The sequence below is a fragment of the Poeciliopsis prolifica genome, unplaced genomic scaffold (assembly GCF_027474105.1).
Source record: "Poeciliopsis prolifica strain line A6 unplaced genomic scaffold, Auburn_PproV2 SCAFFOLD048, whole genome shotgun sequence".
NCBI lineage: Eukaryota > Metazoa > Chordata > Actinopteri > Cyprinodontiformes > Poeciliidae > Poeciliopsis > Poeciliopsis prolifica.
The window spans coordinates 651,719-671,860 of record NW_026562423.1 but is presented as its reverse complement, the minus strand read 5'-3'; the positions used below and the strand labels follow the sequence as shown (position 1 = coordinate 671,860).

General features: G+C 40.2%; 1 protein-coding gene across 7 annotated transcripts in view; it reads left to right on the top strand.

Moving 5' to 3' along the window:
- mrtfab (myocardin related transcription factor Ab) overlaps positions 1–20,142 on the top strand; it is a 48,742-nt gene that overhangs the window by 22,982 nt on the left and 5,618 nt on the right. For 5 of the 7 annotated variants that reach the window (XM_055057597.1, XM_055057601.1, XM_055057600.1 and 2 more), the window contains 11 exons: positions 6,432–6,497; positions 11,139–11,194; positions 11,539–11,614; positions 12,058–12,219; positions 13,646–13,809; positions 13,890–14,012; positions 14,719–14,787; positions 16,410–16,594; positions 16,892–17,063; positions 18,261–18,665; positions 18,986–19,936. In XM_055057597.1, the coding sequence (XP_054913572.1) occupies positions 6,432–6,497; positions 11,139–11,194; positions 11,539–11,614; positions 12,058–12,219; positions 13,646–13,809; positions 13,890–14,012; positions 14,719–14,787; positions 16,410–16,594; positions 16,892–17,063; positions 18,261–18,665; positions 18,986–19,936 (2,429 nt within the window). Of the gene's footprint in view, positions 1–6,118; positions 6,273–6,431; positions 6,498–11,138; positions 11,195–11,538; positions 11,615–12,057; positions 12,220–13,645; positions 13,810–13,889; positions 14,013–14,718; positions 14,788–16,409; positions 16,595–16,891; positions 17,064–18,260; positions 18,666–18,985; positions 19,937–20,142 lie in introns of those variants that run through there. The other 2 variants (XM_055057595.1, XM_055057599.1) reach the window with 2 other exon arrangements.

The following is a 20,142-nucleotide window of genomic DNA, read 5'->3' as shown; positions in this document are numbered from 1 at the left end:
CCTACACTAACATCTGACTCCATTTAATTTTTATTTCCATATTGTGAAGAAAAGAGTTGCGCTCAGTGTCCACATGAAGCATGGCTGCGGCAGCATCATGCCGTGGGAAAGTTTTCAAGAAGGACAGTGACGCCCGGAGCTCATCTTTTAAAATAAGCTATTTTACCACCACTTCATTAAGAAATGTCACATGAAATCAAAATAGGATCCATAAAAGTCTGTAGTTTTAACATGGCGAAATAAAATAAAATCTAATGGTTTTGAATACTTTTGTATGAGAGTTCTGAGTGTGTTTTGGATCCAGATAAAGACGTGTTAAATTGTGAGTCATCTCCAGTCCATCAGGGAAGTTTTGAAGTCACATTGGTGGATGCATGACAGAAGAGGAACTTAATCATGAAAACAAAACTTCTGCAAATAAATTTTAAAACAAAATGCAGTGGGTACATACATACTAAATAAAACCATTAGATTGACTGTTTTTCCCCCCAGCTGCTTTAAGCACATAAGGAAGTATAAAAAAATGACAGTAAAAGTGATATTTCCTCTTTATTTTAGTTTAGATACCATTGATGTCACAAAAAATTATGCTTTTTAGTAGGGAGATGGTCAACACTTCTTAAATTTTTTACAAAAGCAAAAAAAGGAAAAAACATTCTCCTAACACCCCCTAATTTGGTTCGATCTGCGTAAATGCTGCAGAAAGAACTGTTTATAACCAACATTCATTATGAGCACGAGCCAGAGGCACAGATGACACAAAACATTCCTGTGAGGTTAGATCCACTGAAGACGGAGGAGAAGCAGAGAGGAGTTGTGTTTTGCTTTATCATCTGACATGATGCATGCACAGAAAGCTGAACCCAAACGGAGCTGAACTTTTAAGAGATGATCGGCATTCAGCTCGCCTCCCTTTATTGTCGCCACGGTGCGGCAGCGTGACGCATAAGGAACCACCGGCAGTTGTGTGTGTGTGTGTGTGTGTGTGTGTGTGTGTGTGTGTGTGTGTGTGTGTGTGTGCGTGTGTGTGTGTGTGTGTGTGTGTGTGTGTGTGTGCGTGTGTGTGTGTGGCCTCGACCTGGCCTTGCTCCTGCCCTCTAGCTGCCCTGCTGTGTTGGGTGTTGAACGTTAGCCGTGCGGTAGACGCCGACAGAACGTACAACAGATGAGCTCATGCACGAGTTCATCTTTTTTAGCTGAGTATTTCCAGTGCAGGTGCCAAAACGTCACCCAGCCAATCGTATCTCTGAGATTGTGACGCATGCCCACTTCCTCGCTCCTCTTTTTCTGTTGCCGGTGACAAACTCAGGCATCTTTAATCAGATTTACTGAGACGTCAGCACCACAGGATTAACCCAGTTGGCTCTTCATTGCAAAAAAACACTAAATCTTACTAAGGGTTTTTTTTGGGGGGGTGAGGGGTCGAGTATCTAGTACAAATATTTTAGTACACTTGAAATATTACAAAGTTAACGTACAAGTAGCTTTTCAGCAAGATTTCAAAGCTGGTTTTAAGACAGCAACTCCTTACTATTGATGAAAAAAACTGATTCCACTTATATCAAGACATTTGTCCCATACTCTAAGTGAAATAATTTGCAAGCAGCACTGGTAGATTGCTGCAACATTGAGGAGTTAATGACTTAAATCTATATGTATTTTTCTTGTTAGAGTGCAAAATGTGCTTTAAAAAAACATTGCAAAACAAAATCCTGCAAAGTGTTGTCCTACCTTCCTTGTACCATATCTTGGTACAATAGAATTTAGAAAAACTAACTTACAAGAAACTTTTCAGCAATACATAGGAGCTTGTTTTAAGTCAATGATTCTTCAGTATTGATGACAAAGTATTAGTTGTCCCATGTTTCACTTATAGCATGGGAAAAATGTTATAAGTGAAACATGGCAGATTATTTATAAGCTAAATAATCTTCCAGTTGAACTAGTGCTTTTTCATTTCTATTAAGGAATTATTGACTTTAAACAAGCTCCTATATTTTGCTAAAAAGTGCTGTGTAATTTAGTTTTGTTGTGTTTCACATATATTAGATATTTGTGCTAGAAACTAGAGCAAAATTATTTAGTAAGATTTTGTGTTTTTGCAGTGTTACTTTCTGGGTGCTTCCTGCTGCTCCTTTAATCATCTCTGAGACATTTCTGGAATGACTGCAACACAATAACTCTCCCAACTTTGTCTCATCAGAAGGATATTTCTTGCTTTATTTGTGCAGTTATATCTATCAGCAAGCTTTACAAGTTCCTTTTAGTGTGAAGAATTTGAATTTTGAGACTGACATGGTAGTGAAAATGTGACATCCTGTTACTCTTTTTGAGAAAACTCTCAGACTGTGGTCTACTGTCGTTTCCTCTTCAACTTCTTGAGGTTGTAAATTGTGCCCTCTGAGCTCCTTTGCTGCAGCTTGTTGTGACTACAGCAGCGAAGGAGCGTTGCCGGTGTCCCAGAATCCCAATAAAAATACCCACTGCCCTTTTTGTCCTTTTCCCAATTTAACCAAAATGGCCTTCAAACCTGGTTAAGTCTAAGAGAGTGTACTGGGTCTCTTTCTGCATGTCTGCAAAGCTTAAAGAGCACGTCTTCTGACTGAAAGTATTCATACCTTTCAAGTCTGTAACTTTATTGGGACGTTATCAATCAATCAATACAGTTTGTGTGGTGCGTTTTAGCAACAAGGCAGTTCAAAGCGCTGTACATCTTAAAAACACACAAATACAAAGTCAACAATTGAGAAAACCAGAAACAAGAATTACATTTTGATGAGTGTCATCCTCACAAACATCAATACACGTCAAATATGTTGGTGAGTGTTTCATTTTTGTGTTAGACCAACTCAACGTAGTGCATAATTGCAAAGGGGAAGCAAAATAATAAATGTCTTTTCTAAATCTGTAAAAGGTGGCATACCTTTGAATTCAATTCTCTTTACTCTTACAGTTCTAATTAAAATCTAGTGCTTTGCCTTTTAAAGAATATACTCAATTACTAAATTTTAGGGGTGCTCCGTCAAGTCTTGCATGTGAAACCGATCTTATCCATCAATCTTATCTACTTCCACAAGTGTCTGAAAATCAGACAAACCAACCCACCAGGTCAACCCAGGTAATGAAAGTCAATTCAGTGCTGCCAACACAGCAGCGTTGTTGGTAAATTTAACAACTTTTCAGACAAAAATCTTAATGAGCCAGAAAACTGCAATAAGGACACCCTAAGACATAGAGTTCATCTTTGTGTAATTTAATTTAGAAGACTGAATTGTCTGTCATACAGAATTCAAAGGGGAAATGACGGAACTATTAGGGGTAATTCAATATACTGTAGATATTGGTCTGATAGCCAAAAACATAAAATTTGTATCTGATTATATGGGCCTGATATAAGCATCTAATACCAGCATTTAGACTGGCCCAGCGCGTCTATCCAGCAGCGTTTGTATCCTGTACTCAGACCCATTGGATAATAATAAATAGGTCAGTTGTTCTCATGCGTATTGTTTCTACTGAAATATTGCTCTCTATTTCAGTAGAATCACGTTTTCTAATATTCCAAACTGCAAAATAAGTTACAAACGTTTGAGTCGTGTTTCAGTTTGATATCAGCACCAGGACATGGGAGTTCACCTAAACTTATATTTGAGTCAAGAAGAACATTGATCAGAGAGGCAGGTGAAAGGTTTGTGGTCACTCTATAGAGATCCACTGCTGAGGTAGAGAACACATGTCTACTATGAATTTGCCTACATGCAAAATGCTATATGTAGGAGAAAAATTACATTGCACATGACTGACACAGGTGAGGATGGTGATGTAGTGGGGGTGACATGATGCTGTTTGAATGTTTTTCTTTAGGAGGGAGTATATTGGACATGATTAGAGCTAAATACTGGGCAGTCTTTGGAGAAACATGTTAAACGTCCTGAATGTGTAGCTAGTTCTTCAATGGAATAGTTTAGTTCATGGTATACTCATGTTGGTTGAGTGGCCTAGTCAATGTTCAAACTTGAATCCAACTGAGAATCTGTGGCAAGACTTGAAAGTTGATCTTCACAGATGCTCTCCATCCACTCTGACAGAGCTTGAGCTGTTTTGTGAGGAAGAATGGACAAAACCTTCCGTCTGTAGCAAAGCTGGTAGAGACGTACACAAGAAAAGACTTTTGGTCTATCATCTGAAATCCGAATAAAGTATGTAGAAGTTCGATGTAGTAGCAAGATGAGAACAAGTCCAAGGTGTACTGACTTCCCGGCATGCAAATTCCCCATTAGTACAATGTTTGCTTTTAATTCCCGTGTAGAGTTCATACCAAGACTTGAGGACAAACACTTTACAGTCGTCAAGTGTTTTGTCTTTAGTGTTCCAGCTGAAAATGAGGTGTTCACACTGGAATACGCTGTTTGACCTTAGACATGTTTGGCTCTGTTGATAGCTGAAGAGCTACGGTCACTTGTGGGTTGCTTTTTATTGCTTCCTGTCATCATTAGACTCTTCAAGCTAGTATCTCTGGAATAAACAGACTTCAGCCCTACTTGATTAAACTTTAGGAATAAAGATAGGAAGACGAAAGAGAGCTGAAGAGGATAAATAAGTAAGGAGGGGAGTATGATGAGATAAGAATAGAGGGGAAGTGTAGGATTCTCTTTCCCAGAATAAACCTCTTCCCTGGAAGTACAGTGTACCCACCATGCCATCATTGGTTTGCACCGACGTGTCAGAGCTCCCTTATGTTTTTATTTGCCTGCGAAGGCGGTTTACACAACCTATAAGTCTCAATCTTCTAGTCCAGATCTGCTTTTACGTCACCGGCATGTTTCTGCTTCCAGGGAAGAGTCTCTGGTATTAGACTAATAGCCCAGGAAGTAAAGCATGCACACTTGTTGAAATAAAAGGGACGCCTCCATAGCCAGTGATGACCGTAAGACCTTAGGAATTACATCGTTAGGCCTAAAAACTCATAGTAATTCATAAGGCTTTCTGTGTTGCACTCCTGCCCTGAATTGTTGTGATAGCATCAGCTAACTGGTTAGCAAGTCAATGACGTTGCTTTATAAGTGGGAAGGGACAGGTGCAGGGTGTCCTCAAAGTAGCAGACATAACGGCTGACCACAAATACTTTGGAGTCTTCGGCAATGTGTCTTGCTGCATAGATACGCACACACTTTACACCAGCAGGGAAAGATGATGCACACAAAACAAGGCCTGTTTATTTTGATCAGAGTGTAACTGCACCAGCATTGCTCCTTTAATTTTGGCTGCAGCGATACATTCACGATGATGCGTTCAAGAACAAGATGAAGTCACATTTTTTATAACATTTAAAAAAAAAATTTAAACTAAGAATTTTATTAATTTTTTTTATGAATGACTATTTAAATAAAAATAAATTTAAAAAATACTGATCCTGGTGGGGAGGAAAGTAAAGCTTAGTCGCCTGCCACCAAGCCTACACTGGGAAAAACAATGGTTCTTCTGTCAACCCAACTGGGTAGTTAAAGAGCAACTTCCTTTCCTACTTCAAAATAAGAGTCACCAACATAGACCCAACAGTGTGCCAAGATTAACACACTCACCATCACAGCACAGCTAATAAACGACTGTGTTCGCTGCTACACGCAAATTTCTATCAAAATCATTAGTTTATAATCAAAGTCGGCATCACTTTTTTTTTGTTTTTCGATATCACGGTGAAGTATGAAATTCAGTTTCTATACACAGTCACACGTTGATCATCAAGTTTCATGTTGCTGACCTAATCAAAAATTTATCTATTTTTATCGCCAGTTTGAGGAGCTATCAGTGATTTTACCCTGGTTACAAAAAGGTTAAACAAGGTCCCAGTCATTTTGCAAAGCATTGTTTTCTTCAGAGCTCTGTCTGTTTGCTGTTCGATTATGTAACGAGTACTTCCTGTTTTGAAATGTTGCTGCAGTTGGCCCACATGCTACATCTACCTGCTAATCAGAACTGGTCTGCTCACAATCTGGCATGTCAGTTTGTTGGGTTTTTTTGGCCCTACTTTCTTTGATCTTTTAGGTTGTAGTTGCTTTCCATTTCTTTGATGCATGATGAGTTTTCTTTCACACAGCTGAAAACTCCTGATGCAAAAAAAAAAAAGAAAAGAAAACCCCCTAGAAACAGGAAGTGTAGAGTAGTCTGTCTACACCCACTTTGTACCCGCCTTCTGTTTGACTTCAAAAAAAAAAAAAGAGAAAATGAAGAAGGGGGAACTGGGAGGATGAACTGGCCAGCGGAGAGTGCAGGTCGTCCTCAACTCAGTTCGACCACATTTATTTGTGTGAAATTGACGGATGGATTGCTGACATCGCTCAGAGCTCCATCTCTGCGGTTTCCTCCGTTCGCCGGCTGCAATTGACTGTCTTCTTCTCTTCTCTCTCCTCACCATCTCTGGGTCCATGCAGTCCTCCAGCTCAAACTTCAGCAGAGACGCACTCGAGAGGAGCTGGTCAGCCAAGGGATCATGCCACGTAAGTTCACATTTTGAATCTCTAATCTGCGTCGTTTTCTTGTATGTTTCACCAAACTTGCATTGCGTTCCTTCACATCTATGTGTACGCAGATGATGCAGTTCAATTCCTTAGAAAACCTCATACCTACTCAGAGTTACCCGAAGAGAAATGTTGATAAATTTCTGCTTTTTTGGGTGGGGGTTATTGCCTCCTAATGTGCCTCAGGTAGTGTTTCCGTGTCCCTAAACTGAGGTCACAGGGTGCCTTTTCTATTTCCTGCATCAGCATGTGCTGCCTACTGACACTGTTGAGTATTTTGTTACATTACAGTTTAATTCCCTCTTGAATTCAATTGTTTGTTGTTGCAAACTGAAAACTTCAGCCTTCAGTGACATTTTGCGAACAGTCCAGTCACAGTTTCCTCTCTTCACTTCTCTTCTGAAGATGTTGGCCCCTATCTGTGTTATCGGTATGAATAAGTGCATTCCGCATACATCGCACACATCGCGTCTTTTTGCACCAGTTTGTGTTATCAAATAGGGCAGCTTCCTCTTCTCCAAGCACTTCCTGTTTCATGAGTTACACACATCACAAGAGGCAGTTGGTTCATGTTTTTAAAATATTTTTTCTGTTAGTTTTGACATAAAGAGTATCTTTTCATCTTTTTAATCAAGCGTTCATTTTGGGTCTGAAGTCAAAGGCAGCAGTCAGTGTTGCACACCAAGAATGTGTTAACTCCACCTTCTGTGTCTGATCTCAGTTTGGAGAGATGTACAGACAAGTTAATATTGACTGTTTACCATGGCTTTATTTAGCAGGACCAGACAGTTAAAAAAGAAGGGGTAAACTAGAAAAAACCCTTTTTTATTTTTATGGCTGCTCTGAAATGTGAGCACGCAAGCACTTCATGCAAAGAACTATTTCAGAGCTTCTTAGCCCAGATGCAGTCAGAACTCGCTTTTAATTCAGTTGTTTCTTCTCTTTGGTCTTGATTTTTACTCTAAGCAGAGCTTCATTTTGATTTCTTTGGGGGGTTTTGGAAAACATTTGTGTCTGAAGCAGTCACACTACTGATCTTCTGATAACTTCTCCTCATTCTGGGCCACAGCCACCCAGCATTGGCCTTCAGTTTGGCACAGATCATCACCCTGCATAAAACCTGTGAATCTTTTTGTGTTAAGTCTGCACGCTAACCCTCATATATTGACTTTTCTTTTTCTTTTTTTGTTTCAAGCGAAACAATAAATACAACAGTGTCACTCTAAGTGGTATTTCTGTAAACGTTTCAGCTCAAGAGATGAACCTAAAGATTTATTGCCAAACGTAAAGTAAAATTTAGTTGCCAATGTTGACAAGTAACAAGTTTTTGTTTGGTTGCAGTAAGGGACGCATCTATCCGCTTCTTTCCTGATGCAGATATGTGAGGTTTCGTATCAGCTAATATTGATCTGATACAGAAAAACGATGATGAAATGACTTACGTTTCTGGGGGTTTTTTAAACACAGACATCATTTCATTCAGTCTCTGCCTCCATTAGGATCTCCAGAATTACTATATTAGAAACTCCTGAATATATATTTGAGTTTATTAGTAGCTTAGTTATACAGGTTTAGTAAAACAGCATTGTTATTATAATTTTTTAAGTAAGTTTGTAAGTTGAATTTCTCTTATAAATACAGTAAACATCAACCATTTTATTTGCTTAGCTTGACCCCAAGTTTGTTTTTGTGACCTCCATCTGGATCCCGATCCCTACGCACTTTTGAGGCAAACCTTCTTTTGTTTGACAACTTTTCTTTTTTTAAGCTAAACCAGATGATGTTTACCCACATTCTCCACATTACTATAGGAAAAGGAAAACATGTATATACAGCAGGCATAACATTATGACCAGGGTGCCATTAGATAAACCTGTAGATGCAAAGCTGAATCTTCATATTCTTCAGTTTTCCTCAACTTTTGTAGACGTGCTACTGTATCTGTTGGGCTTCTGTTGTCATTTTTGCCTTAAGCTTTTGGTATTTTTGGATCAAATGAGCCCTTTAGTTATTGAGTAAAAACCCGACCACATTTCAAATGATGTTCAAATGATGCTGTTGATGTTTTCACCTGAAAAAAGCATGAATGCGTCACTGCAGTGGTAGAAACAGTACAAGGTGAGAACTGGCATCAAGTTTTCGCCTTGGTTTTAGCAGCCGGGGGCAGCGTGTGTGAGTAACTTTCCACAGTCTGTTGAAATATTCTTGACTCGGGTAGCTGACCCACGTCCACCCGGTTGCTGTCATTGTGAAGCTTAAGAGTTTATTAGAAAATGAACAGAAATGAAACAATACAAACAGTCTCAGCTGTTCTTGGATGCATTATATCTTTCTAGGGTTTGAAGATCCAGAAGCTATTCTGTGGACCTGTGTGTGTGTCCGTGGGAACATGGGGGGCATTGGAAGAAAGTGAAAGTTATAATTAGTTCATGGAATAGTTGTGCTGAGACGTTTCGCTTCTTCTTTTCCTTGTTCTGCATTTAAACCAAGTTGTCCCAAAAGGAGGAGGCTGTTGTTTTGAAATGGTCTATCTGATTCTGATTCTGGTTTTTATTACTGGCTGAAACTCACCAATCAGTGATTTTGTGGCCACTTTCCTCTATAAAGTTTTTCTCAGCGTTTCAGCCAATTCAGATTACTCTTCAAGAACGAGAAACTGTAAAACTCAATCTGTTTGTTTTTCTATACTCATGAAACAATTTGTCTGTCTAAAGAAAATGTCTACTATGGCTTTAGAAAATTATCATTATAAATGTTCAGCTTTATTGATTAAGAATGGCCTCTTCAGGGTTATGTGATGATGGTGTTTATTCAGATAAAACTGAACTAGAAAGGAGAGAGCATCTTCTTTGAAAGACAGATATAATTTATATATCACAAAAATGAACTGGACATAATAATTAATATGTCCAGCTTAATATTAAAGCTCTGATTTAGTGTAGATGTGTGAAACTGTCTTAAGCATTTCCTCATTTACTTATTGTATCTTTGTTAGATTTGCCATTAAAGCCTTGAACAACTTTTGTGCTTCCTCTGACTTTAGTTCAAACACCTTGTAGCAACCAGTAACATAATGTCTCCACTAATATGGCATTATATAATGCACAATAGTAGTGTAATACATGGCCAAAAATAAGAATTTTCAGTTGATAACATAAAAAGTTCCCAGTAGTGTAATAGATTATTATTTTATAATTACAAAAGAACTTTGAGATCATGTTCTACATGTAGGTCACATGATCATTTGTATTATTCTGGATTCTAACATATTCCTCTTAGTGATCTGAATGCCATATCACAGTAATGAATTAATCAGAAAATAAAATTATGAATTTATATTCCTAAGTCAATTCCTAAGTCAATGAACAATATTCTAAATAGGGTTTGGATCAACAGATAATACTTAAATTTTACAATAATATAAAAGTGCTTTGTATTATTGGCTCAAAAGCCTAATCATTTTAGAAGGTTATGATTACATTAATGGCTTTATTAATTTTTTTAAATTGGTGATCATATGCAGATATTGCATTAGTTCTCACTGAAGTCTTCTTCCATCACTCATGACTTCCACACTGAAGTACAGTGCTGCTGGTGTTGCCTCTAGCCACACTGTCCTCATTCACACACACCCTTAGCTGGGGTTTCACCAGCTGTTGACCAATCAGATCTTTGCTATGTTACATCATAACTGCCACTGCCCTCCCAATATCCTTCTGCTACCAAAGTGGTTCTTTTTGTTGTTATGCTTCTGTTTACTCTAAACCATAAAGTTCACAAGATTTGCTGGACGATGAATTGTCCCAGAAATGATTGCGATAAATAATAATGTCATTTTGCACTAATATAGTAATAATGATGATAATGGTTTATTAATGCAAGCATCCACTCTCAAACATATAAAAAAATATTTCTAAAGAACATTCAACATTAATTCTTAAAATATTTAAAATGAACCAATAAAACAAACACAAATAGCAATGATTACAATGGATTTTGAAGTTTCTGTAACCAAAATTGCATTTGAAATAACCATTCAGCTCAGACAGGAAAAACGTGCAAAAGTGGCAGGTAGTGCAAGCTAACTACTTCATGCAGGGTGTCAAATGTTTGCTGTATTTCTTAAACGGCGGCTTTTCTGCTACATTAAAGGGGAGCATCTCTTTAATGACCGTTGTCCGAATTAAAATTATTACACTCCTTTTATCATGCAAATAAATTTATTTATTGCCTATTCTGACAGACTTAAATGAAGAGAACATTTGAGATGAAAATTCAAAGTGAAAATGATGCAAATTCAATACCTGCTAGATGTGTTAGCTCCATATGCTAATTGTTAATCTCATTTAGCTAAACCACGTCTTATTTTGGGTATTAATCTATCCAAGTTCAGGATTTCAATAAAGCGTCTTTAGAGTCTGTGGTTCAAATTAGCTCCGCTGACCTTCTCTACATGCAGCTACTTCTGCTTTGACTCGTCGTTCAGCTGGAGCGCTGTGCGTTCTCACTCATTGAAGTGAGAGCTGCCAGTCATCCCAGTGCAAGTATCTTCTTCTCTGGTTTTTTTTTTTTTTTTTTTTTTTACATATTTCTTTTTATTTGTCCTGCCTCTCCATGCAGCCCTGAAGAGCCCTGCAGCCTTTCACGAACAGCGGAGGAGTCTGGAGCGAGCGAGGGTGAGCAGTCACCGTGGATTTCCTCTACCGAGGCAGCAGCTTTATGCAGAAAATGATTCTTTTTCTTTCCTGTAAAATAAGCGCTCAATGAGCCCTTTTCTGCTAAAAGCTAAGTGATATAACCACTAATAATCCAATGAGTGACTGTAATCAGTCACTTATTCTGCAGAAAAGAAAGTCATTTTGTAATTCTGCTAAAAAAAAAAAAAGCAAACTCTAATTGTTTGAGTTGTGACAAACAATTTCTGGTTTGAAAAGGTTGAAACAAAGTGTTGGAGATTTTCTTCTCTGGAAGAAAATGCTTTCCGCTGTACTTTTCATTTGTGTTATTTGCTCCTCTTCAGACCGAGGACTACCTGAAGAGGAAGATCCGGAGTCGCCCAGAGCGCTCTGAGCTGGTCAGGATGCACATTCTGGAGGGTGAGCATCCGAGAAAAATTAGAAAATGTGTAAAACTCAACTTTAGCTGTTTGTAATTCTGCTTATTTCTCTGCAAGAATCATGTCTCAATTCTTAAAAGGATTTAATAGATTCAGTGTTAATTGGGTTAATAATGTTGATTGCTTTTGCTTTTATCGGCACCAACCATCTGAATGTTTTGTTCTTTTGGTTTTAAACTCAGTTTGAAATTAAATAAAGGAAGTGCCGCAGACCCTTAGCTCAATATCTGCAATCTTCAGAAACCCAACTTCCTTTTAGCAGTGTTTCTTTAACAATGCTTCTGCAAGACTTTCAAAAGAAACTCCTTGTCATTTCCCTTTCTGAAAGAAGCACAAACTCACTCACCTGGGTGGATCTCGCTGGTTCTGTGGAGCCAAACCAATCAGCTGATGATTTTTCTTACTTTTCTGCGTCCTCCACAGAGACCTCGGCAGAGCCGTCCCTGCAGGCCAAGCAGCTGAAGCTGAAGCGGGCGCGACTGGCCGACGACCTCAATGACAAGATCTCTCACCGGCCCGGTCCCATTGAGCTGGTCCACAAGAACATCCTGTCTGTCACCTGCCCTCTGCAGTCCTCTCTGCTGGGTAACCGCCGACGCACACTGAAAACACTCGGCTGCATTAATAGGAGTTAAATGCCATGAAATGAAAGTTTTTGTTGCTGCACACCTCACATGTACACAAATGAATAATTTTCTGTTCATAGGCCTTTTTTCACACTTTGTGACCTTATCATCAGGGTTAAACTTTTTGTCAACAGTCATCCGTCTGTTGCCAGCTTGCTGAATTTGTTGCTATTTTCAAAAAAAAGAAATGAGAATAAGCCAAAATCGGAGTCAGTGAGTCAGGCTTTTTAAAGACTGGTGATCAGTCAGAAAACTGCAGTTGGTGCACCAAGACTTTCAACTCCAAGCTTTGGTGGGTCTCATTAGCATTGGATGTAGTTGACCAGAAGTCTGCAACTTTGACAATCCAAAGAACCATTTTGGGCCTCGCACCAGATAAACAAAACTTGTTCAGTACCGTAAAAGTCCTGTGACGTTTTGAAAAAAAGACAGACGGCTATTAATAAATGATTATCCTTGAACAATCTCCGATATCTTGCTGAAAAGTTATTTGTATGTCACTTTTGTCTGACTAGAAACTACACCATAAATTCTTGGTAGAATTTTGTGGTTTTGCAGTGCAAAGAAAAGAAAAATGAATGTAATTTCCACCTCAATGACGAGGAAAAAAAAATTACATTCTTAGGAATGTAACTGCTTATTTTAGAAGTTCAATACAACTATTCAATGAAAAAACTTGAAAAACAATTAAAAGACATATTGTTTTAGTAGTTATTTGTCGCTCAGAGCACAAAGTATAGAATTATATGGAATAGATCTGCCCTTATGGATCAGGCACATCGTCATCGATACCCGATCTAGAATTTTTTTCAATATAGAAATCAATATAAGTACTGATATCAGATCGGTGCATCTCTACATAAAGCCCACTAAAATTCACAGTTTGTGATTAGGTCGTGACAAAATTATGTTCTTAGGTCTTAAATCACTATTTTGTAGATTCATGAGATTTGAATTAACTTCTCATCCAGGAAGATGGTGTCACATTCCAGACACCAGAAGGTGAAGGAGTATTCGTGCTGAACATTTTTAACCCTGTAGTGGCTGCTACTGCCAGTGTACCATGGACTTCCTGAGCTGTTGCTCCACAAACTCTGTCTTCATGTCAGGGAAGCAATGAGAACATCCAGGGTTTTCCTCACAGCTGGGTGTAGAAACATGGGAGGACTCATCCTCCTGCTGGAAGCTGCAGCATTAAAAACAAAGTGATAACCTCTGGCTGAGGCATTACCACAGCCACGTTGCGACAGAGGAGCCACAGAATACATCTTGTCCAACTTCTCTAATGTTACTTCATTGCGACATTTTTCAGATTTTGTTTGAGGAAGATGAAGGTCCAGTTGTTGTTACAGCGACCTGAAGAACCGTCTCTTGTTCCATTCCAGATTCCCCGAAGGGAGCTGGAGGGGAGAGCTCGTCTCTAGACGAAGACAGCAGCGATGCTCTGTCCCCCGACCAGCTAGCCAATCATGACTCTCCGCTGAGCGCTGTCACGCAGCTGTCCCCTTCCCACGGGCTGGCCCAGAACGGGGACATGTCCCCCACGCAGGTATTACAGCTCATCCTCCCAGCTGAATGAAGCAAATCACGGGAGAGATTCCGCGCTGTTAACCACAACCATGTCTTCAGTTTCACACACAGCCCCCTCCTCCGCCTGCTCCACCTCTGGTCAGATTGTCGGACTCCCCTCCACTGCCAAAAATGAACAATGGGTTGGCACTGAGCTCTCGCCTGTCTTCTGGACACCTCAAGGTACGCAACATTTAAAAGGACAGTGTGATGTAAGCTAGACTTCATCATGTTATGATGTTATTCCCTCATCAAAAACATTCCTGGCGTTTTGCTTTGATTTTCTGTCATCCCCCATGGCATCTGTGCAAAATGTCTGGGTGGGCCGAGCCCCACCTTCTAGACATAGCTCCTCCCCTCGCAGCTACTTTTTCCAAGCTTTTATCTCACTCAGCAGCACTTGCATGTGACTCGCCCACTTAGCTCCTTCAGACTAGCCAGCAGCAATTCCCAAACTCCTTGTGGAACTGTTCATCTGCTGAGCTCACTACAGGAGCTACTTCGCAGTGCAGCACTGGTAAAAACTTAGTTGGAGGGTTAATAGAGGAGCCATGTTGTGATGACTTTCTGAAGGCAAAGTTTCAACAATTAACAGCAATAGTTTTTAAAGAGACAGATGCCCAATTTCAAGCCGATAAAGTATGAAGTCAAATTTATATATGTAAAGCATTTTTATAACTGATGGTAACAATTATTTGATTGTGCTGTAAAATGGATCTATTCACCTAGAAAAACCATAATACAACCCCTTAAAGCATTTGGTGTCAAACTTGCCTTCAGTGATTTCTGAAGTGATCTCTGTTATTAGAGCTGTCATTACTGGTTCACCTTTCCTCATATTTTAATCTGTTGACTTCCCTAAAATCCCCAATCCCATTTTTGCCCACAGTCCCAGGCTAAGATGAGTTCAGATCGCCCTCCACAGAGATCGAAGAAACCAAAGGACAACAAACCTAAGGTCAGCAAGGATTTATTTATTCTTCGTTGTAATCCAGTGACTCAATGTGTTTGGAAATTTGATGGAAATTAAGAAAGTGACCAGTTGTCTGGCTATTTGTTTTGCCATTTTTGCATGTTCTATATTCAGTTTTAAAAGATTTTTTTTCAGTTTCTGTTTTACTGTGAGTTACTGTTTTACTGAAAACTGTGAGTTATATCGAAATAGGAATGACTTCTGTTTCTTTTTTTTTCTTTGGTGTCTGTTCCTTTAAATGTATAGAAAAGCTTTTCTTGGTAACATTGACATTTTAGCATGACATTATTTATTCTTGTTCAGAAAACTCTGCGTCAAAAGAGGAACGAATACCGTTTTTTTTTTTTCTCTGTTCAATCACAATGAACTCAACACTGACACAATCGGAAATGTTTTTTTCACTGCAATTACCAGACCTGTGTTTGTGACATATTTCCTAACTGCATTCACTTATATGGGGTTTTATGTGATAATCCAACGTAAAGAAGGTGTGTCAGACGAGTAATATAATGCACGATTGTATTTTCTTGTAGAAATAAAGTGTTTTGCAAATCATTGATTCCAGGAGAAATGCAGCAATCAGCCAACATCTGCCAATGTTCCCTTAACTTCCTGCTCTGATCAGAAAGTTGCATCCTGAAAATTTTTTGCATATTAAATACTTCCAAACTAAGTATATTAGTCTAATTTAATCTTCGGTGTCTATTCAGATCTACATAACTACAGAAATCCAAGAACCTAGAAAAACGTTTTTTTAAGAAGGAACGCACCGATATGAAAATCTGGACTGATATCTGCTATTAATTCGACTACTCTAGCTGACAACTGCTATTTACCAATATATTTTATATGTATATTATATAAATTTTACTACACTTTTGACATCTTGTAAAAGTGACCCTCCTGACACAAACACAGAAAGATGGAAATGGGCATCATTTGTTGATATCTGCACAGGCCATAAATGTTGATACCGATAGATTGTGCTTCCCTACTGTTATGTTTTCTACACTTTTGAATGAAAATTCAGAATTGATCAAAAGATCAGACCACAAAGAAAACTAGAAATTGATCTCTGTTATTTTTTTTTATGTTAACCAGTTAATAATTGGATAGCAAAAAGTGCTTAATGGAAGATATTTAAATAGTTTTTATAATTTGTATAGCTCTAGCTTCACCTGGGTAGAACTTATTTACAGCCAAAGGTGTTTTTGTTTTACAATTATGGCTTAATTACTAGTCCTTATTTGTTGTTGTTTCAGTATTTTGCCTTTTGGTTTAGTCTGTATATGCCATTTAACAATTAATGGATTACTAAATTAGTTATTTTAATAATTGGTTCTCATGATTAATCTGATTAATAGGTGCTTCTGATGGTTCTGGGGTATTCATTTCTTCTCTTTTTTTAATTTTTTATAAAAAGCATTGGTAGCCATTCAACTTTTGGGTTTCTCGATCTCATAAAATTCCAATAAAACACATTCAAGTTTGTTGGTATACAAACTTGAATGTGTCGCATTGTGGAATAGTTTGCTAAGGAAAATCTCTGAGCTTTGACGGAGCCTCTCATGGTGAATGTTTCTCATGTCCTGACCTCTGCCCCACAGGTGAAGAAGCTGAAGTACCACCAGTACATCCCTCCGGACCAGAAGGCCGACAAGGAGCGCCCGCCTCAGATGGACTCGTCCTACGCCAAGCTGTTGCAGCAGCAGCAGCTCTTCCTGCAGCTGCAGATTCTCAGTCAGCAACAGCAGCACTACAACTACCACACCATCCTGCCCGCCCCTCCTAAGTGAGCGTCCGGCGTAGTTTTGTGTGTTCTCGCCTCTGCTGTGGTTAGCTCATTTTAGAGCGAGATCACAAAGTGTGTCATTAAAAGCAGAAGTACGAGCTAAAAACGATCCTTCAATGTTGCGTGTCGGTAAACATTTGCCTGTGGTGCAGACGCAGTCCAGGGAAGCTGAAGTTCCTGATTGTAGCGTTGGACTGCGCCGTTAACAGCTGCTTTATCTGGGTTTTATTTGCATTGATGGGCACCTCTGTGAGGAGAGATGTTTGAAACTCTGTGCCGTTTTCTTTCACCACACAGGCCACAAGCTGATCAGCCTCCCTCCTCCAGCTCAGGCCCTTCTCCTTCCCGCTCGGCTCTCAGCACCACGACCACGGCCCCCTCTGCTCAGACCACAGCTGCCCGTCAGAGCCAGGCTGCGGCGGCGGGAGCCAAACCCACCACGCTTCCAGCCAACCTGGATGAATTCAAAGTAAATTCAGCACATTTACTCTGTGGTGAAGCTTTATTGAAGTATAGAACTGGATTGGACTGCAGCTATTGGCCACTAGAGCTAGTGATGCACACCTGAAGGCACCATTACTATTCATAGAGTCATGTCCACAAAACCAGACTGTTCCAATGCAGGTTGAGCAGGAGTCTGCCACAAAAATGCTTGTTTTTTGACTTTGTTCTTTAAAACATGGCTTCAATTAAAGCTTAGAAAATTGCCAATGTTTTAAAATGTTAAATACATTTTCTCCCAAGATGTAAATCTATAAGCAAGTTTTCTCAAGATGTAAGAGAGAACTAACATTTTTCATTTCTATTGGAGATTAATTTTACACAATTGCTGAAATAGGAGTCATAATTTGTTAAAATCGAAAGATATACTCCTATACGTTATGAAATATTTTGTTTGATGACTGTTGTGAATGTCACAACGTTCTATGAACAAATGATGCAGTTTGCGTAGTTTGTCATTTATTGAACTTTTAGAAATTACAGCAGTTCAAAACTACTGTATTCTTATGTTCGTTTTGCTTTGTCAGCTTTACTCTACACACAGACCTGTTGCTGTGGACACTGACTGACAACAGCTCCCGCTATCCAAAAGTGCATTACACCTTAAAACAGGCAAACATTTTCCACACTAAAAAGTACATTAAAAACAGAACCTTTAGGCTGTCACAGTTTTTTGTTTTCAGACTTGATGTTTATTTTGTAATTATTAATAAGCAGCCATCTGAACACAGCTGATTAATGATTAGTTCGTCATAACCAAACTGCTCAGCAGATGTTCATGTTGTCAAAGTCAAGTGAGCACAACTGACCTACTTCCCACTTTCTCAATTTATTTATTAAAACTTAGTGAAATGTGATATTTTTAATTCTTTATCTATTAATCATAGTGTAGACAATATCACAACATTGCATCCAATTTTCTGACTTTGCATTACTCTACCATTTTTCTTACCACCGACATTTCTCACTCAATGCAACATAAATTTGTGTATGCAAATGTATGTTGCAAGAAATGTTGTATGATATCCAATCCAGTGATGTAAATCAATGGTTAGCTTGTCAACTTTTAAATGACATTTCTACGAGTATTCCAGTTGATTCTCTTCACATGTTCAGTATTCAGCTGACTGCGGTGAGATATTCCTCATTGTTCCTCCTCTGCCAGGTCGCCGAGTTGAAACAGGAACTGAAATTGCGTGGCCTGACCGTCTCGGGAACCAAGAATGATCTCATCGAGAGGCTCCGCAACTACCAAGAGCAAAATGGCAACACCACGGCGGCTTTGAAGAACGCCGTGGCGCAGTCAGTCCAGCAAGCCTCCGTCTCTGCCGCCAACACCAACACCACCACATCGGCTTCTAACACAACCCCCACCTTCGACCACCAGCCGACAGACAGCGCCTGCTTTAAGCTGGCTTTGTCCTCGCTGGCCCAGGCCGTCCCGGGGCGGGTCATGCGATTCGGCAGCACCAGCTCCAGCCCTCCGGTGTCGCCCACGCCCTCGGAACGCTCGTTGGCCGGCTTGAGTCCCGATGAGACGAGCTGCAACGGCGACATGTTTGGGGAAATGGTGAGGCTTGGATTGTCTGTCGGCATTAGACTATTGGACTATATTCATGCAGGCAAATGTGACCTCTGCAGAGGTCTGAAAATCAGCCACTGTCTTAGCAACTATATTTAGTGACTTTTCATACAGAAAAAAATCTATTTTGGCCAAAATCTGAATTGCCAGATCAGGATTTTAAAAAATCGGGATCAGCCAGGAGACTGCGATTGGTTTCACTTGGTTATTAGACGACTTCCAGAGGAAACGGGTTGACTTCGATTTAATCTAAGAGTATCAGTTTGTTTGTCCTTTACTGACAATTTTTTCTTTCTTCCATCCTTTAGGTGACCTCACCCCTCACCCAGCTCACCCTCCACCCCTCTCCTCAGCGCCCAACAAATATGGCGTCACTCCCACAGCCTTACGCCGTCATCAAGGAGGAGATCCAGAGCTCCTGCAGCATGTCCAAGTCATCGGCCAAGGAGCCCCTGGCCGCGGGAGCCATGGAAACATTGTCTCTGGACAAGGACCAGATGCTGCAGGAGAAGGACAAGCAAATCGAGGAGCTAACCAGGATGCTGCGGCAGAAGCAGAGGCTGGTGGAGACCCTGAGGTCCCAGCTGGAGCAAGGCAAGATGGCCGCCGGGGCAGTGGTGGTGAAGAAGGAGGGAAGCGAGAAGAGCAGAACGCCTGCAGAGGCGAAACTCCAAACTCTAATAAAAGCTTCGTCCACTCTGCAACCGGCGCTCCCCAACGGCGCCGCTCTGACCGTGAAGGAGGAGGCGGAGCCTGAGAAAGGGATGGAGGGGGTGACAGAGGAGGCACAGGCCAAGAGGCTAGCCCAGCCAATGCAATGCTCCCAGGAAACCCTGCTGAGACTGCAGCAAATCCATCGGCTGCAGCTGCAGCAGGTCGAGCAGAAGCAGCAGCAGCAGCAGGCCAAGCTGCAGAAAGACTCAGAGGGGAAGGCCAATCTGCACAAACAGCAGCAGCAGAAGAAGAAAGAGGCCCAGCTGCTGCTCCATCAGCAGCAGCTTCAGCAGCTCATCATCCAGCAGACCCAGCAGAAGCAGCTCCAGGCTCAGCAGAAGCTGGCCCAGCAGAACCAGGTCAAGCAAATGCAAGTAGATGTTCCAGCTCAGCAGAAGAACCCGGTCCAGAAGAGCCAGGTGCAGCTGAAGCAGGTTCAGGTGCAGATCCAGAACCAGAAGGCGGCGGTGAGCCAGAGGAAGCAGCAGCGGCTGCAGCAGAGGCTGCAAAACAAGCAGCAGTCAACCACATCAAGCGCCCAGCAGGTGAGACAGGTGTGGTTTGAGTAGGAAGGGTCTGGACTTTTATTTGGAGGACTTTCATTGTGATATTAGGTGATATTAATGTGACTATTTAATGCTTTTCGGACTGGATGATATGGCAGAAAACATGTCACTGAATAGGCGTTTCATATTGGTCAACATCAATATTTATCCATTCCTTTTTTGTTTTAAATATCTGAACTATTGCC